Source organism: Patiria miniata, unplaced genomic scaffold, assembly GCF_015706575.1.
Source record: "Patiria miniata isolate m_02_andy unplaced genomic scaffold, ASM1570657v1 HiC_scaffold_7, whole genome shotgun sequence".
Taxonomy (NCBI): Eukaryota; Metazoa; Echinodermata; class Asteroidea; order Valvatida; family Asterinidae; genus Patiria; species Patiria miniata.
This window is the reverse complement of record NW_024037074.1, coordinates 27416150-27435226: the sequence shown is the minus strand read 5'-3', so window position 1 is coordinate 27435226 and position 19077 is coordinate 27416150. Positions and strand designations below refer to the sequence as shown.

The following is a 19077-nucleotide window of genomic DNA, read 5'->3' as shown; positions in this document are numbered from 1 at the left end:
AGCTTTAAATACGTCTGTGTGAGGCATGTCCATGGGTCTGAAAAGGAATGAGGCTGATTTTTAAAAACAGATTTTTCATCCCTCGCCAAGCATTTTTATTGCTATTGGAGTCATGTAAAACGCGCTTTGACTTTAAAATTCAACGATTTTTATGTCTAAACAGCCATCACTGCCATCTGACAAAGATTTGGTCTCACGGATCTTCAGTCCACCAAATTTCTTTCCATTCTGCAATGAGCTGCATGAGAAAATCTATGTAAGTATGACGAGCACGAATAACGAGGACCAAACATTTTAATGTGACTGAGTATCTGTTTGAAACTTTAAAAGATCGGCTTATGTGTCACTTATTTTTTTATTCACTTGCAGTAGAACTGCACTATACTAAAAACCGCAAAAGTGTACCTAATATTTGGCTGTAACAAACATTTACTTAATTAATATACAATTAAACTAAACATTGCAGGCCAAAATTGGTGTAACAACGTAAAACTAACCGGACAAGCTTTGGGGAACCCAAATAATATTAACAATCTGTAATTGTTGAAAGACGCTAGGCTTTGAGTTGTTAAACAAACATGGTCACTTATGATACCACATTCGTGAGAAATGGTAAGACACGTTAAGTGTACCATTTGGAGCCAAGCCATCATGGTGTCATCAGAAAACAGGTTCTGTGTCGATGATTGAGAAAAGACATATTAGCAAAGGTTAAAATAAATAACTTTTGTGTATAGCATTGTAACAGATCTATGCTGTATATATTTCGACTTGTGTGACAAGATTCATTTCACCTCAGTTTCTTTATCCTTACCATGTGCCAATTTTATCCACAGACTTTGGGCTAAGTATTGAAAAACAGAAATTTGTGTATATTGCAATTACAGTAAATTTTGCCCCTGGTGTTAGTGTTTGCTCATTGCTAATTTATGGTCTTTGTGATACCGACAAGTGCTTTTGCTTACATAAAATTGTGGGCGGAGCAGTGCCATGAAATTGTTACATATATCTAAATTGAAAGTTTGATTTGTTTTTGCTCTGCTTACACATCTTTGATTGTCTGTTTCATCAGTTCACAGATAATGGTGTAATCGTCTTTACCAATGCGCAAAGTCTGAACAAACGAGCATATCCCCGTACCACAAAAAGTTTCTTCAGGGGCCCCACAAAAATGGTTGCGCCCTTTTGGGCTAACGTCAACAGCACAAGGTTTTCTCAGACAAGGAATGTCTTCTTTCAGGTGAGTTGGCTTTGACTATTATTACTCCCTTTATGAAGTGATTCTGTAAAAGAACAAAACAGCCAAAAACTAGCGATTTGCGTTTGTTGAGTTACAAACGCCGGGTGATCTTTTGTTTATTGGACATTGTCCAGTCATCTTTAATTGTTTGTAATTGAATATACGATGACGTCACAAACAAATTCTCATTTCCAGTCAAGGGTCCATGTCCATAGACGTTTCATCATCTTCTCTTAACTCGTTTCAAACAAAAGTTTTTTTTTTTTTTATTTTCACGCTTGTTTTGCACATTCCGGTAATTACCCTTTGAAGGAAAGGTCAGACGATTTTGACTTACAATATCCAAAATCTTTACCGGGGTGATTTGCCCCCCCCCTCAAAAAAAATCCTTGTAACTGTTGAAACAGATTCGCTTGATTGTACAGAGGTCTTCCTATTGGCTTTTTCCTTGGCCTTATCTTCACCCATACCCCCGTAGACGTTCTTTTCCACATCTCGTCTTTGGCGTCTTTCAACCAGTCTCGACAGATAGCATTGTTTTTTTTTAAGTTAAAACTACTCTCACCTTCATCCGATAATTCGTCTTCTTCCACTTCTGTTTCGAATTCCGAATCATCTTCCTCAAAATCGTAGTCCTCTTCCGGCGTAGATTCAGTTCCACAATTTGTTTTATCCAAATTTTAAACATTTGCTTTTAAAAATCGGGTTTATAACTTTCCACGACATAATTTTTAGATTGAATAGTTTCCACTAGAGATCATCGTCAACTATATTCATTTTAGATTCCTCTTCAGTATGTACACTTTCTGCATGACTCCGTAGGTTATATCTGATCCAAAGCTTTTGTCACTCTGATGACGACTATGGTGTTAGATTCAGCAGGAAAAAAACATTCACGTTGAATATGTAACTACTCACTTTGCGCGTATCTCTGGTCTCTGTGCTCAATGAGCAACCATGAGCGAATCAGCTGTGTAATGAGTAAACTGAGTAATACAAGAACAAGCAATATGCGAATGAGCAGTGAAATTAGTAAAATGAGTAATAAAAGAGCAACAAATATGCGAATGAGCAGCGAATTGAGTAAAACATGAGTAATAAAGGGCACAAATGAGCATCCGTGCAAATGAGCTGCGAAATGAGTAAAATGAGCATTAGTACAGCACGTCGGGCCATTAAGAGAACACATTCACCCGAAAACTTGTGAACAAATCGTGAAAAAAAACACACATGTATATATATTATGTTAGAAATCAATGACATTTTAATGTGGAGAATTGAGGACTTCAAAACTGCTTTGTTTAATTCAAAGCGGCATGCACTATTGCTTTTTTCCTATCTGACTCTACTCATGAAGCATGCAAGTATGCGTTGCAAGTACACGTACGCCGCTTTTAATACCCCCTGCGTACTGTCATGTTTTCGTGAAATGGATAGTGGACTGTCAGTATATTTAAGCTTATACAAACAATATTCTTACTATCTAATTACCTTTGGAAAAAAACATATGCGCAGTAGCATCTTCCACCAGAAAAAGAATGGGGGGGGGGGGATAGCTATGAAAGGAATATGTTTTCCAAGTTAAATGATGCTTCCAGAAATGTGCTTCTCAAATGTGAGCGAGGACGGTGCGTATACAACCGGTGCCCATATGCAAACCGCTAAACTTGCACCAATGAAAATAATAGATTAATAACCGCTATGATAAGTGGACATTGCAAGCACTGAATTGGATGGACACAATGCATCTTACTGACTGGCAAGCGTATGGCACTCTCAAAAAAAGGAATTTTATTTTGAACAGGCACGAGCCTGTATACCATGCTCCTGGCTCTCAGTGCAACTGAGTCAAGGGATGCTCTGTGTACGGATTGCTAATATTCAACCCTCCTTTTTTTTTAAAGGTATATGATGACAGTAGCTCCACCATGTTATCTACATTGAGTGGTATCGTGTCTGCCGAGTATGGCAACTTTACTGCAGCCTGGGCTGTAGTCATCACATGGCGCTATGTAGAACCTCTCTCACCTGATAAGGTAATTAAATATTTGCTGCATTTTCTGTCATACGTGTGGTGTAACCTGAACTTTCTTAGCAAATAATATGCAGATTTTGAAATTTTTCTGCAATGCCGAAAAGGTGAACTTTACATCCACAGGCAAAATGACCTTCTGACATTTGTACAGTACCGTATTTTCTTTAGGCACAGTTTAATGTTGACTACAAATTGGCTAGAGTGGGCCTGAATCTCCGACCCTCGGATTGCTGTTTCAGTAGCAATTGTGCTCTCCAGCTATGGTTTAGTCAGTTTACCATGTCTTTAAAAACATTTCAATTACAGAAAAAAAATCTAAGCTCCACTTCTAAGTTAAATTTGGGTTTTTCTGTAAATGTAGGATCCAAAGTCACATCATTTTGTATTTGATGGCTAGGTAGCTTGCTGTTTACGATACTCGTGGAGGACGACTGCATTCAATGCACTATAACGTTAAATGGTTTACACCAATCGATTTCATGGAACCCTGTGTATGGTACATGTAACTCTGTGCAATGTTTGGTTGCAAATAATATAGTGCAAAAAGTGCAAGAACATCACGTGCATGACAACATGATGATGACGTTGTTTCTAAAGTTGTTTGTAGGGGTATGCAAAATAATTTGTGTAACAAGGTTGAATACCATGCTTTAGTTTACACTGATGTGTAGAATAGACTGCCAGAACAATTTTCTCAGAAACATATCAAACCCGATAAAACTAGTCAGTTTTTGGTGTGTGAAGAATAATTTTACCAAACTGTGATTTGAGCCTGTTTGGATTCATATCATTATCCTTATTGTGCCTTTCCCCTTGTTTCAAAGAATACCAACTCTTTCCAAGCTGTGCTTGTGACAGATTACATTCATGGGTATGTTATCTTCAACTACGACCGCTGCGGCATGAACTGGAATATGAAGGCCTTAGCAAACGTCAACGTCATCCAGGGCTTCGCCTGCGGACAATCTGGCACCAAATTCTACCTGAACATACCGAGCCACCTGCGTTTCCGCCCTGGAAATGTTGTTGGGAATACTGGGTTATACGGACGGTGGGTCCAGCGACTTGACAGCCTGCCAGACGATTTTGTCAATCCCCGCTTGTTCTGTCGGAACTGGTACAGTAGGCAGGTTTTTGATGACTTCTCCCGTTCGTACTACAATTTGTTTGCTCACACATGTCCGTGCAGCTGGATCCAGGCATTTTTGGACCCAAGATGGGAATACATCGGCTACAGATATTTCCTCCCAAATTCAAGAAGGAGCACATATTTCGGTAAGTAGCCTATCCACTTCCCTTATATGTCAGTGCATGTTTGAATGCCCTCGCAAACAGTGGGCACTTGTCTTTTGACTTGATAGTCTAACAATCTTAAAACTATTTGAATAAGTCAAAAATTAACAGGTCAGGTAATCCAAGGCTTTTTTTATGAGTTAAAACTGATGCTACCGAGATATTAGGACTCTTTCAATCCGCATAAAAGCAGACATAATGTACTTAAAGATTGTTTTGGAGAAGTTCTGCATTTAGCACTTTCAGAATTTAGGATATGAAAGCCCAAGTCATAAGCTTTCTTTTAGTACAAGGAATAAATCAAATCACTCATGTACTTTTCAAGTTACGACATTTTCAACACAACCACCGTTTCAAAGTTCTGTTCACGGATCACAAAAAATGTGTGTGTTCTTTCAGCAAAAGGAAAAACAATTCACACACATCCCTATGTGACTTGTTTTCGTTTTGCTGAAAGAACACGGAACTTTTTTTGTGATCAGTGGACAGAACCTTAAAACAACGGATGTTTTTAAAACTCTGTACCTTAAACATGAGTGATTTGAATGATTCTTGTACTGAAAGAAAGCTTATGAATCGGGCTTTCATATCCAAGATTTTAAAAGTGCTACATGCAGAACGTCACTAAAACAATGGTCCCGACATTTGGGTTTCGTTATTTTTTACTCACCCTGTACAATCTCACTAAACATATTGCTGATAAATTCAAAATTGTAGAATCTTCTACAGTGCTACACTAAGAAAAAAAAATAACACGTAATATGCGTGACAACCAAGTTATTATGTACGTCTCCTTGCACACTAATAACTCCCTGTACTTTTCATATTCAATGTAATTTCCATGCAGCTGCTGTTTGCTATGTACGGATGTGGCAGTTTCCTTATACACCAGGCCCAATATGCTGCTACAGTACATGGACTTGGAGTCTTATCCGAGGCGTGAGAAGTGCAGTAATTGCTTCCGTATTTGCGTCTTATCCAGTCAGTCCGTGGTTTTACTCATCTAGTCTGTTTAATCAGTGGTATGGTAAGCACATAATAAGAAAACACATCATCCATAGTCCCCAAATACCTTAGCAACATTACATTTATACCATTAGCTAAAATACCTTTCCACACTTTATTTTGTGGGAGCTTGGTGGGACGAAAACCACCTTGTAAACAAAGCGAAATGATCATTATGTCTCAGGTAAATTCAATAAGAGTGTTGTATGGTACGCAAAACAAATCGAACAATATTTGACAGAACCCCCCCCCCCCCAGGATTTCAGCCAAATGTTCATGCAGTGCATATTGCCTATGACCTCAACCGATCCTCAATCGATCCTTAGCTGATGTGTGCAGTGCTTTCTGCTGAGCAGCTCGGTGACAATGAGGCCCAGCTTTGATGGTGTAATGTATTGTTATCGTGAATCCAATATGTTGTCCCATATTTGTTTTGGAACAAGAAGCAAAATGATGAGGTGGCCCAATTGCTTGGAATTTGCTCAGCAAATTTCCTATTTTATACACAGATGAGGATGTACTGGCTCGGTATTACTGCTGTTCATCTTCTACACTCTGCGACCTGTACCTTGAGAACAGACCGGCCATGGGTTGCTGGAGATACCAACCCCCACGGCGGGGTAGGTTTGCAACATTGATTTTAAACATTCTGAAAGATCGATGAAAAATATATATTACACAGACGAGGCTGGTGGAAAATAAGTCTGCCCTTTCAGATCTAGGCTGTGCAATCAGATAAGTTTCTGTATACATAACAAATATCCATACTAACTATACATCTGTACGTATTCAATTATATGAGACAGAGGGAATGTTTTTGTTGTAACTCACTTCGTAGGTCCAAACGTGAACACTCTTTCATGTCAATGAAAAGCTATATATTTCTCGGTGTTTAACATGCAAAAATTGGACATCCTGCAATATAGTGAGTCAAATTAAATGATCAGGCTGGTGTCAAATGGTCGATACAAGAGTCTGACATATTTGTTGAAGATTTTTTTTTCTGGTTTTATTCTAACACAAATGCAGGCATTGATTTTAATTTTTTTTATTTTCAAAGTCTGGTCTTGGGGAGACCCCCACATCAAAACTCTAGACGGAATGGAGTACACCTTCAATGGTCTTGGTGAATACACGGTAGTACTCGTCGAAGATGACAAAGGAGCAAACAGCTTTCAGCTACAAGGCCGGACACAGCGCGCTACCAATGCAGAAACTGGTCAACTGACGGATGCAACATTCTACTCTGGGTTTGCGGCAGAGTATCTCGGAGTTGCAAGGGTTTGTAACACTTCATTTTCTCGTGACACAACACAACAACCTTTGTCTCCAAACTTACAGAGATCGCACGTTTCTGCACGTGTTTTACACCAGATCAAGAACGATCAGAAATATTTCACTTAGAATAAAATAATGCACTTTATCACTGAAGGATATAATACATTAATCTCCACAAACACACGGTTGAGTCCCAAACTCTCTTTTATCACCTGATGGTTGCTATGGTGCCGAAAAACGCCTGATTGCAGCTGGACACCCCTTGATGGCATGAAGCCAAAAACGATATTCATAGGTGTAACGATAGATAATTTTCTAGGGTGATACAAATATCATAAGTTCAAGCACGCGCACAGCGAACTACGTCCATATCCAGGGCAAGAAAGGCCAGTTCGGCTTAGTGTTTTGAAACATCACAAATAAACCCACCTCCTCCCCTTCATATGCACCCACCAAATTTTACAAATTTATAAATGACAAAAAAATTGTTGCGACGAGCAGTGCCTCATTCAAACTAAATAAACAAGACTTTGGATTTGGACGTTAAATATTAAAAATATTAAATAAGTTGTGTTTAATCTTTTTAAAAAAGTAAGCGAAGCGCCTATTTGTACTGATGGGGCTTTATAATCGTATTTACGAGCTGTGGGAAAAATCAGCGTGCTTTTCCAATTTATAAAGTACTTTTGGCATATATTCAAGTCACGTGACAAAACTTAAAACACTTTGGCTGATGTGGCTAGTGAATTGTTGGCGAGGGTCCCAAGGTTTTGGGCCCAGTGATGCCAAGCATGGCAAGAAGGGGGAATCGTCCCCCGTTTTATAGCAAGCGTGCCAAAATGTTTAGGCAAATATCTTTTAGCAACAGAACGATAATTTGATTTGTTCCTTTAAAGTTGATCAAGGGATTCATGGCCATTTAATGAAGTTAAACATTGACCAAGTACAAATAAGATAGCGGTTCAAAAACAATGCCTCTCAAAAAAAAAACCAAGTCATCACCTGAATGTGTGGTTTTGTGTGTTGCCTGGCTTGAGAATAATGGTTTGTAAAGTTGCTGAACCTCTTCAACTTGACGTGCATCTGTTGTGTTTAATGAGGGTGAGTTTTCCCCCAGGTTGAAGTGAAATTGAACAGAAGACAGCAGGCTGATGATCTGATAACAACGGTCAATGGAAATATTGTCACGCCTACAACAGCAGGTACATGTGCAATTGATGGTGTTTACTTTTTATCTTCACGGTCACACCCCACCCCAGCCCCCCCCCCCCAAAAAAAAAAAAAAAAATAAATAAAAAGTATGGTAGAGTAATAATCCCAACATCGGTGCTTATCACTCCACCATAATAGCACGAGTAACTTGTTGACGCTATCGGATTAGGTCATGTGCAACTTCCTGTGCTGTCCTTAAATATTTTAGTGGCCCTTAATAACCCTTTGAGTGACAATTTACTAATTATAAAAATGGCCTTTGGATTAAGCTTGTGCAAATGTATTACGGTGACTTCAGTATATACAATTCCATATTTTCAGGATTGCTAATTGGCAATGTGACTGTCAAAAGGGATGCATCGACTAACAAAGTGGTCACCACGTTCCCCGGCGATATTCAGTTTACAGTAGGAGTAAACAACAGCATTGGAGACATGACTGTCCAGTTTGGGGAAACATACCGTGGGAAAACCAAAGGATTAATGGGTGAGTGCAACTCAAATTACTCAAATTAAATCTTTGAATACTTACTTAATTCCCTTGTAACTGTATGAAATTATAGAATGCACTCTGCCTTCATTCTGATTTATACGAATTTCCAGTGTTTTGTCAAGTCCTAACAAGCTGTTAGAAGTCCACCACTATCCAATTGCAAGCCATCTAGTCCTATTATTTCAATGAACTGACAGACGCGTGCTTTTGTTATCACCCATTTGGATATCTCGATTTACCTGTGATAGACTCTTTTTACAGTATTCGAAATATTTCCCGATAAATGCCAGCGCACCATTGGCCCAATGTTCTGTCACAAGGGTCTACTAATAGATCTCCAAAGAAATGCGAAGAAAGTGCTGCATTCTACGCATGACATGAACAAAGTGTTGCAAAAACATAAGACAAAAGGGAAGCCAGCATCATAAAGGCATCCGGCAAACAATACTTAGCAAATTATTATAGACCATGTGGTTTTGCTTACAGAGTTGGATTGTATGGTCATGTGAATTCAACATAAATCAAATGGTTTTCTTCCGCACTAAGTGTACATCTCTTGAAATATGACTGGTTGAAAGGGGTTGACATATACTTTTTAATGAGGCCAAATAACGTGCAAAGATTCTTACTTTTTTGCGGTTGCCCATCGGCATGACGTCACATGGCACATAGTTTATAAAATTTCAAGATCTTTGAAGGCATGGACTTTTTTTACGATGAAACCATTTCGGTCGGGTTCCCTGTATGTATTTTATTAATGTTTAACTGTTGAATTGGACGGTGCCAGACTATATACATCTTAGCCTTACTTTAATTTCTTTTTAAACATTGGGTTGTGTTGATCACACATTTGTAATTTATTCATTAGAGCAGACTGGTATGATAGGCCTATGTAATTAATTAATTGTTATGTCGTTGCTTTCATTTCTCTTCGCAAGATTGACAAAAGAAGATTTTACCTCACCTTCATTTCAATATGGCCGACCCGTGAATAACGCCCCTTGCCGTTCTCATATATCCTTGTCGTTGGAGGGAAGGTTCTTATTCTGTAAATATGAATGTCTGCTGTTTAGGTGTTTGGGATAGCGACCAAAGCAATGACGCAACCAGACGTGATGGTACTATACAAGCAGGCACCGGTGAAAACGGAGAGATGATTGAAAAAGACTTTTATAGTTTTGGTGAAACGTGTAAGTCAATCAATCAGGTTTAAGTCAATCAACTTTAAACAGTTATTGATTGTTTTGAAATTGTTTTGGATGGTATATTTACTTGCATTAAGTTGTGATACCTCTTCGAAGTTTAAGGTATTTTCCGAATGGAGTACGCAGGTAGTTTGGGAAGAGGTAGGAGGCAAACCAGGCAAAGACTTCCCAAGAAAAAAACCCACCTAATTAGGTAGGGACTAAAAACGCATTCCACATAATGGTTTCAGCAATATTGGAACCCAGGTCACAGTAATGGAAGGGCGAAAGATATTTAAACAGTAACCTGAGCCCTGATACATGCAGAGTATTCATGCAAATGCTGATTACAACAACAATTGCCGGATACAGATGATATGTGTTTGCCAGGTAAAGAAACCATTCTTTTCCTAGTTAATTTTTCAGCTTTATTCTTGTCAAAAGTCTTGTATACCTTTTGCTGCTTGCAGGGCGTATCACTGAACAGGATTCCCTCTTCTACTATGTGGGTGATGAGAGTTATGCTCTCTCAAACGACCATTCCTTCGTGCCAAGTTTCTATGAAGATCTTGTCGCAGCTGCCACTCCAGAAAAACTTGAAAAGGCACAAGAGCTGTGCGGGGACAACAAGATGTGCTTGTTTGACACTCTGGCTACAGACGACGAAAACATAGGACAGTCTACAGTGATGCTGAATGAAATGAACTCTGCAACCGAAAGTGCTGCAAGTAAGTACAGCCTATAATTAATATACAGGCTAAGTAAAAAAAAAAGCGGAACCCAAGCCTCCAAAAAAAAATTCATATTTCAAAACATGTAGCACCAAAAATAATAGAGACTGGAAAGCCAATTTAATAAACTACTTTTGGATAAACAATTACCTAAATTCCTCAATCCCTTCAAAGTATATCATTTACACACAATGACCTTAAAACCTCTCTTGTCCAAAAATGCAATTTCAAGAATTGTCGTCACAATGTCTTCAAACATCACCAGCGATAAAACCTCAGTTTAAAAGTTAAAAATATTCAACAAAATCCTTTTGAAGGCCCGCTTTGTTAAAAAAAGGGATCTCATTAATCATATTATTTGCCTAAGCGATATTCTTTGAGCGGATTGAGCAATTTCTGTAATTTTTTTCTCATCTAAAAGCAGTTTCTGAAATTGGCTATGCAGTCATTCTTATATTGAAATATGAAATATTTGTTTGGGGTTTGAGTTCCGCTTTTTTTTTGGACTCACCCACTAAGTAGCTCTTCGTAGAGAGCTCTTACGCATGCTCACTTAGTACCATGCTGAAGAGTATGCAAGTAACCTATCTTTCAAATACAGTATAACTTCCCTACAACCTCCCTATTTATTTTTGTTTTTGGTCAGTATTGGTAAAAAATGGGAGCCAAAGGCGATGATAATTATAGCCAAATGTCCGGTATTTGACTGTTGTTTGTTTATTTTTAACATTTCGCAGCCAATTTCCCGCCAAACATAACCGCTTCGGATACCTTGCGGGTGATCGTAGGAGTGGAATTAACGGAGCAACTGGGAGCCATTGATCCAGATGGAGACGATGTTACATTTGCATTGGTTGAGCCACTCGCAAAAGCAACCATCACTGAACAGGGTTTGCCTTCCATGAGCATTATTTTATGAGAGCAGTGTACTCACTGCAGTCAAATGTAACCTGCGAGAACAAAAGCATTGCCTCAATTGTGTGACTTGAACCAACGAACTAAAGCTCTTGCCAAGTCCAGATCCAAAAGAGATGCTTTCTTAACTCTTCCCGAACCACTCCTCGACTGGCCAGTGTTACTTATATGCATAGGCCTTATGGAAACTATCCAAAATGCCTGGGCTTACAAAAAGCCCAGCAACCCATGTCAGGAAAATCCTTGATCTGCCACCGCTAGCTACTTCAGTGCTGATGTTCATAAGCATTAGACTTAAAATGTACTGCTCACGCTTTTTGACAACAAATTTTATTCTCCTAAAAGATTGTATTATTGTATATTTTATCTTAATAACAAAAAACTACTATGTTCTATTTTGGGCAACCTTAACCCTCTGTAAAAACGGAGTTTACTATTGATCTGCCCTGCAAGAGTCGGTCCCTACATTACCCATTCTGATAGAGGCAGAAACAAACTAACTAAGCCGACCCTTCTAGGCAAACACATATTACAAACAGCACATCTAAAAGTAGAAGTACGGCAAATAAGGCACATTCAACTTAAAAATTTTAACATGCATTAACACTTCGATAATTACAGGTGGTCTCTTCAAATGGACACCAATGGACAAGTCAAAAGTAATGATTGGTTTCCTAGCAACAGATGGCAAAGCTAATGCAACACACGAACCTATCGTACAGCTCTGTGACTGCATGAACAGTGGCATGTGTTTGTGGGATGAGTTTGTGATCGGCACAAATATTGTCGAAGACCGTTTTGGGGTAAGTGCTTGTTGCTTTTACTGAACCTGACGGGCGTCGACGAGCGTGTCGGCCCTGATGGGCCAATGGACCTGACAGGACCTGATGTACCACATGGACCTGACGGATCTAATGAACCTGAGTGACCAAATCGGCCTGACATCCTGATGGACCTCAGGGACCTGATGAACCTGACGGGCCTGATGGGCCTAACATATACCTGATAGACCCGACAGGCCTGACGGGTCTGAGGACCCTGTCAGACCTGACGGTCCTGAGAGGCCTAACAGGCATGATGACCCTGAACCCGATGGACTTGACAGACCTGATGGACCTGTTGGGTCTGACGGGTCCGACATGGCTTAGGAGCCTGGAGGGTCTGATAGGCCCAACATACCCAACGGGCCTGATGGACCTGACGGACCTGGTGGACCTGGCGGTCCTGATGTACTTGACTGACATGAATGACCTGGCGTTCCTTAAGGACCTCTCAAGCCTCATGGGCCTCATAGACCTGACCGATCTGACGGGCCTGACGGACCTGACGGACCTGACGGACCTAAGGGACCTTGAGGGCCTAACGGACCAGATGGACCTGAACGGCCTGATGACGACGTAATGACAGTCACGAACCAGGCAGACCTGACAGACATGAAGAACTTGACGGGCCTGACGACACTTATATAAGTTTGTAAACGATCAGATTTTCCAGACGGGTAGATTTAGCCACGTGTGGAAGCTGTGTTGGATGCTAGTGTGAAAAATCGTTAGGTTCAGCACTGAGATTATGAAAGCATGAAAGGGCTTTCACAGAAAGTGTCCTGCTCGAGGACATGGGCTAAATTTGTAGAAACTACCTTAAAAATAGTTGGATGTCTATAGCAATATAATCACAAGTATGAAGTAATTTAGATTTTTGTTCACATTTATAAATTGGCCATTGTCAATCATTTCATATCTAGGTGGTGCTATGTGAGTGTAAACCTGGCTGGAGTGGTGAGTTCTGTGAAGTGAATTACAATGCCTGTGAGGACGGCCCTTGTTTCATGGGCGTAGCCTGTTTTGATGAGCAACCACCGTCTCTAAACAGCACCTGTGGCCCTTGCCCTGAGGGACTTGAGGGTGACGGCAGATTCTGTCAGGGTAGGCACAGACTTTCTTGGTAGGCCCAGACTTATTTGCCCATAGACCATAATATTAACAGTGACGTCAAATAGACAAGCCACCAATAAGCAACTCTAAGATTATTGCATCTTTTGCATGTTATGTCGCCCACAGTCAATTCAATTTCAAGAGATATGCATGATGTATCAAAAAAGGTAATCCACAAATAATGGGTTAATATGTAAACGTTACGAACTTGAATACTGTCAAAGTGGCTCCATCAGAAGGGGTAGTTCACTAACGTTTCGATAATATCTTAATTGCATCTCTTCAGTCATGATGACCGAGCACCATTGATTTAAAAAAAAACAAAGGCCAACAAACCCCTGTTTCCAAGTTTGCTGAATCAGTGGTGAGATATGTCAGAGATGTTCAAGCTTAAAGCATGATATTCCATCTATACTTACCTTTCAAGATGTTTTCTCCTACCCAATCAACACATAATCCACTGTGTCTGGGCACTTTTTCGGACAGCTGCTCAATTCACCAATGAATCAGCCAAACGTGGAAAAAGTGATGACAAAATCTCTGGAATGTTAAATAATTCATGGACTACATTATTTTGTACCATTTGAAGCAACAACATCTTTACCTTACCCCTTTTAACGCACTGTCCACAGCGACAGCGCATTCATCCCACAGCTTAACTCAGCAACAGGGGTTTGTTGGCCATTGTTTTGAAATCAATGGTGCTCTGAAGTCATCCGTGACTGAAGAGATGCAAATAAGATATCAGCGAAGAGCTATTGAACCACCCTTTAAGGTTCAAAATTCAAAACTGTTACATATTAGCCCATTTTTGTTTATTACCTTTATTTTGTACACCCTGTTCTTGCAATGCAGGTGAGAACAGAATTTTCATAAAAATTGGCTTCACATGACCACAGTGTATAATTGTAGAAAGTACTAAAGGACGTAAATCCTCGGGATAGAGAGGATATACCCCCACTCTTCTTTTGGCCATGGAGATGGGCCATTTATCCATTCCATTCCCCCCACATAAACAGAATAAACAGTTGAGTAGCTAAAAATGCACCAATTTTATTTAGGGGTAAAGGATGTAAGCGGGAAAGCTTACATCTTACTTAAAAAAGAATATGAGCCTATTTTGAGGGCCATGTTGTATGGTCGGTCAAAGTTTGAATGTAGTTTGCATCATTAGAAAACTACATGCAGTTGCAGAGTTTGATGGATCGGTGTTAATTGTCTAATTCGGCGAATGAGGGGTTGACGTCAGCAGCACAAAAGGAGGCACATATGGCCTTGGTACTTACTGAAAGGGAGGGGGAGGGGGGCTAAGCCACCTCTACCACCCACCATCTTCTCTCGTGATATATGATATCGACAAAGAACACAGTGATTCTAATCATCTGATAATGACGTTTTGAAACTGAATACTTAATGATTGATATGTATGGATCTCAGATCAATTTTGAATGGTGCACCATGTTACCCTGAAGATGCGCTGTTGATTTTCCTGCAGATGTCGACGAGTGTGAGCTGTACAAAGACGAGCCGGCCAGCAGTGGTGGACGCGGTTGTGATCAGATCTGCGAAAACATCCTCAAGGACTACAACTGCAGCTGCAAATCTGGCTACTCTTTGTACATTGACAACAGGCGATGCATCGGTATGTCCTGTATTCGTTGTCTGCACATATACATAGATAAGCCTGCGGAAAGTGAGCGGACACCATACATCAGAAGTGATCTCATTAAAGGCCCATGGTTGCAATTTTTTTTAATGCAGTCCTTGAAAATGCTTCTTTTTGTCCCCTTTAACCTTATGTGTAATTTTCGTTTTGCCATTCTAAGAGTTTTTAGTTGTTTGTTTTCATGCGAATCCGAATTTCAGTATTCGTGATCAAAACTGTAATCTCATTACGGGCAGAAACCTCAATGTCACAACTTTTTCAGCCCACAAAAATTGCTAATATGATTGATATTATGATGTCATTCTTTTTTTTTTTTTGGGGGGGAGGGGTTGAACAGAAAACCCCTAAGCTAAACAGTGTCTTTCTGAAATGACATCCACAACAACTATTGTTGCCCTCAGTTGTCCAGAAAAGCACGGAAATGTTAAATGTTTAAATGCGTGCACTTTTCAAATATATTATCTGAAAAGAGAAGTACAATTTTAAACATTTTAAACAAGTAGAAAGTTCCCAAAAAAATGTGTTCCCAAGAAAAAAAAGTAATTGCACGGATCCTGTGAATATCGGATAATTAGGTAAAGAAAAGGTTTCAACAATAGCCTTATTGTATCAGGTACTTCTTGTATAATATTCAGAGCAACTTTCACCGATCCTTCCTGTGATGAAGTTGTCATTTACATTTGGTGACTCAGACTATAGCATCCATGCTCATTTATTTCTGATGGTGTCCTGAATTTCTGCCAAGGTGCCCCATAAAGAAAGAAAAAAATAACCAAGATGAAAAAAACCACCCCCCCTTTAAAACTTTATTGAAAAGTATTCTAATTTCGGCCTTTTTCCTTCAAGTCTAGTTTAAGTCTTGTCGTATCAGAGGATTTCAGGCACATCGTTTCTTGTCAGCCTTTCACTCTGTGAAACCAGGAGTTATTACAGTTGTGTTTGATTCACATGATGTAGATATCGACGAATGTGAAATGGACCTGGACAACTGTGACTTCAACGCTGTGTGTAACAACACCCAAGGCGGCTTTGAGTGCAAATGTAATCCAGGCTTCCGGGATGACTTCATGGATGGAACATCATGTACAGGTATGTGTGTTTATGAGGACAGCTGATGAGATGTCAGAATACATTGTACAAGCACGAACTCAAGCACAGTTACAACAGTTACAAAGTGAGAGACAGTGGGGCTGAAGGACTGCTGAAGATGGAAGAGACACTTGTGTTCATTGGTGCTGTATGCCTGCTGCACGAGATGCAGCTACATGTTTGTAGACATGTAATTTGGAAATTGTGCATACTTCACACGCCTGTGCACGCGAACCTTTGCAATAGTTAGTTGTGGAATTAATTATTCGGATAATTCACCATTCACTTATACTATTGTGGTAAACGCGTCCATGTTATTAAGGGAAGACATTGAGACAAAGGCAACCAAAGAAACTTCTGTTAACAAACTAATCCCATCAGACACGTTGAAACACCTAAAAGCTTGATATGTGCCAGCCTTTGAGGCTAGCTGACAGCCGACTCTGGACTAGATTAAATTACAGGTACCAAACCACACCGTTTTTTCTGTATCATTGTCAAACCGACCATGCTCAAAAAGGATGACGAACTTACCAAACCTATGGCAAACAAATATGTCATTGAATAAATGGCAAGGATGGAGTGAGTGGTTGGAGGTAAGATAGGGCCGGTCACATGGAAAGTAAAACAAATCACGAAGATTCCCTTTTTGGGATAAGTATCCACTTGCTTATGCCGTGCAGGGTTAATTAAGGCACACAGAGTAACTCTATCTCGTTGGAATCCATGTTTTATGTTTCAAATTGTTTCTTTTCAGACCTCCTTGAATGCATGGACAGTAGTTTGTACACTTGCGACGGGAATGCTAACTGTGAAAACACCATAGGCTCGTACATGTGTGTGTGCACTGCTGGATATGAAGGTGATGGCAAGACTTGCTCAGGTAAGGCCGTGTGTATTTATTTATCAATTTGAGAAATACTTGCCTCATCTCCATTTTCTTGCCCATGCAAATGTGGAGTAAATTGGTGTAATACAAGTTTCATGGCGAAACCTGTTGGTGTTGAATTGCGTACCCATTTAGTGAGTTTGCAGCGTGAAAGCCTTGACGTCATCAAGTCAAACTCGGCTGCAAGTTTTTCTCAAAACATTTCTTCGTTTATATATATTAATAGACCTGAATGAATGCAGAAGGAACATGGATTACAAATGTCATGCGGAATCCGATTGTACAAACACTGTGGGATCATACATGTGTGCTTGCAAGGTTGGCTGGACTGGTGACGGCACCAATTGCACCAATATAGACGAATGTGCCGGCCTGTCACCAGTCTGCCATGAGAACGCTGCATGTACAGACACCCAAGGCAGCTTTACATGCCAGTGTTATGCTGGATACGCTGGAAACGGAATGATGTGTGTGGGTAAGTCATGCTATCACATACAGCCAGGTAGACGTTTGGAATGCTTTATTTCCTCAATGTGATGCATTGAAAAGGAGGATTTTGTGTTTAGTGTCTCACTTGTAAGGTCAATATATGTGACAGGGTAGTTAATTTGTGGACTTTCATCATAGTGTCATCGTCATCTAAACCTAAACCACATATCCAACACGTGGTCTAAATAGACAATGGCACACAGGGAAACTTGCAGGTAATTTATTTACAGGAATATCCAGGAACAAAATGAAAGGCAACTTTTAGTGTAATGTTAGTGTAGTGTTTTAGTGTCATGTAATTGCCATTAACTGTTTAAAACATGCAACTTGTTCATCGTGATGATTCCTTTAGCTTGTACTCAATTTGGTTGCCTCCAATTACTTCGTGTAGCTTTGATTTTAATTTTTAGATAACTATTCATTGTTGCCAACCATACGACAATGACACATTTGTAGCTACAAAATACCTTATTTCAGCACACCGTTATTTTTTCTGGTATAACTGTTGATTCCCAGATTTCAATGAGTGCACCACAGGTCAGGACAATTGTTTGGCCGTTACTGGTCAGTGTAGCAACACAGTGGGTAGCTTTGTCTGCAGCTGTAAGGATGGATATACAGGGAACGGTGTGACATCCTGCACAGGTATATGAAACAAAATGTGTTGTACGTATTTGTAAACCCTGTAAGTCCGGCCTAATACAAGGCCTGCGATGGGTAAAGGGCTGCCAAATAAAGGACCGGAAGCGGCAGGTACCGACAATTATTTCAATCAAACACTTTCCCCAGATATACAATCTTTCTCAAATGAAAATGCACGTTTTGTCCGTTGGACGTTGGTTGCCAGTGTTTTTGCATTCAGTGTCTACCTCTTACATTTCTTATGACTATAAAATGCTATGAAGATCTGACTGAGAACGTGTGTCCATGCAGCTATGATTAGGGGTGTTGGTTTCCACTGTGCAAAACGCGCAGTTTGCTATACGGCGTTTGTTATGGCCTATAAAATTAATCAAAATTACCTGTATAAGCACAACCACAATTTAAAACGTAAGCATGTGTAAGGCTGTGCCACGTGCAGGGCATTTCATGTACGGTAGGAAAGCTAGTGTGTCGTTGGTCCCAGGCACCCTCTTTTTTTTGGGGGGGGAGGGGTTGGGGAGTCCTACATCCCTTTTTTGTTATGTGCCGGGATGTGCTGTCACGTTTTTTCTTGCTCTGCAAACGCGCTGTTGAACGAAGAAGTTGAAATTGACTCCAATGGCAAAGCCAGTATTTTTTCATTTCCCACATGTTTTATCCTGTCGCAAACTTTGGTCGTTGTAGATATCGATGAGTGTCAGAAAAGTAATGATTGCTCTTCGAACGCTCGTTGCACCAACACGGACGGTAGCTATCAGTGTGACTGTGTGACTGGATACACAGGGGACGGGCAGACATGTACAGGTGAGATGTCCAATAATATATGATCAGCAATGCATAGGTAGTTGGGAATTTTTGTCTTGTTTGTCTGAATTATCAACCAAAAAATGCAATTTTTTCTTTTGGCATTCTACGCCTTTTCAAAAAAAATTATTTACTTTTAATATCCCGTAGTTAGCATTGCTCATTCATTGACATACAAA

General features: G+C 39.9%; 1 protein-coding gene across 1 annotated transcript in view; it reads left to right on the top strand.

The window, feature by feature from the left end:
- The first annotated feature begins 1171 nt into the window (after positions 1 to 1171).
- The window catches only part of LOC119745073 (fibrillin-2-like), a 42563-nt gene continuing 24657 nt past the window's right edge, over positions 1172 to 19077 (top strand). Inside the window, exons 1-19 of the mRNA XM_038221296.1 lie at positions 1172 to 1240; positions 3145 to 3276; positions 4100 to 4550; positions 5416 to 5595; positions 6083 to 6193; positions 6634 to 6854; positions 7969 to 8053; positions 8385 to 8549; positions 9629 to 9745; positions 10210 to 10467; positions 11208 to 11360; positions 12007 to 12188; positions 13130 to 13310; positions 14815 to 14961; positions 15943 to 16074; positions 16832 to 16957; positions 17190 to 17438; positions 17969 to 18097; positions 18779 to 18898. Coding sequence (XP_038077224.1) covers positions 1172 to 1240; positions 3145 to 3276; positions 4100 to 4550; positions 5416 to 5595; positions 6083 to 6193; positions 6634 to 6854; positions 7969 to 8053; positions 8385 to 8549; positions 9629 to 9745; positions 10210 to 10467; positions 11208 to 11360; positions 12007 to 12188; positions 13130 to 13310; positions 14815 to 14961; positions 15943 to 16074; positions 16832 to 16957; positions 17190 to 17438; positions 17969 to 18097; positions 18779 to 18898 — 3208 coding nt within the window. The remainder of the gene's footprint in view (positions 1241 to 3144; positions 3277 to 4099; positions 4551 to 5415; positions 5596 to 6082; positions 6194 to 6633; positions 6855 to 7968; positions 8054 to 8384; positions 8550 to 9628; positions 9746 to 10209; positions 10468 to 11207; positions 11361 to 12006; positions 12189 to 13129; positions 13311 to 14814; positions 14962 to 15942; positions 16075 to 16831; positions 16958 to 17189; positions 17439 to 17968; positions 18098 to 18778; positions 18899 to 19077) is intronic.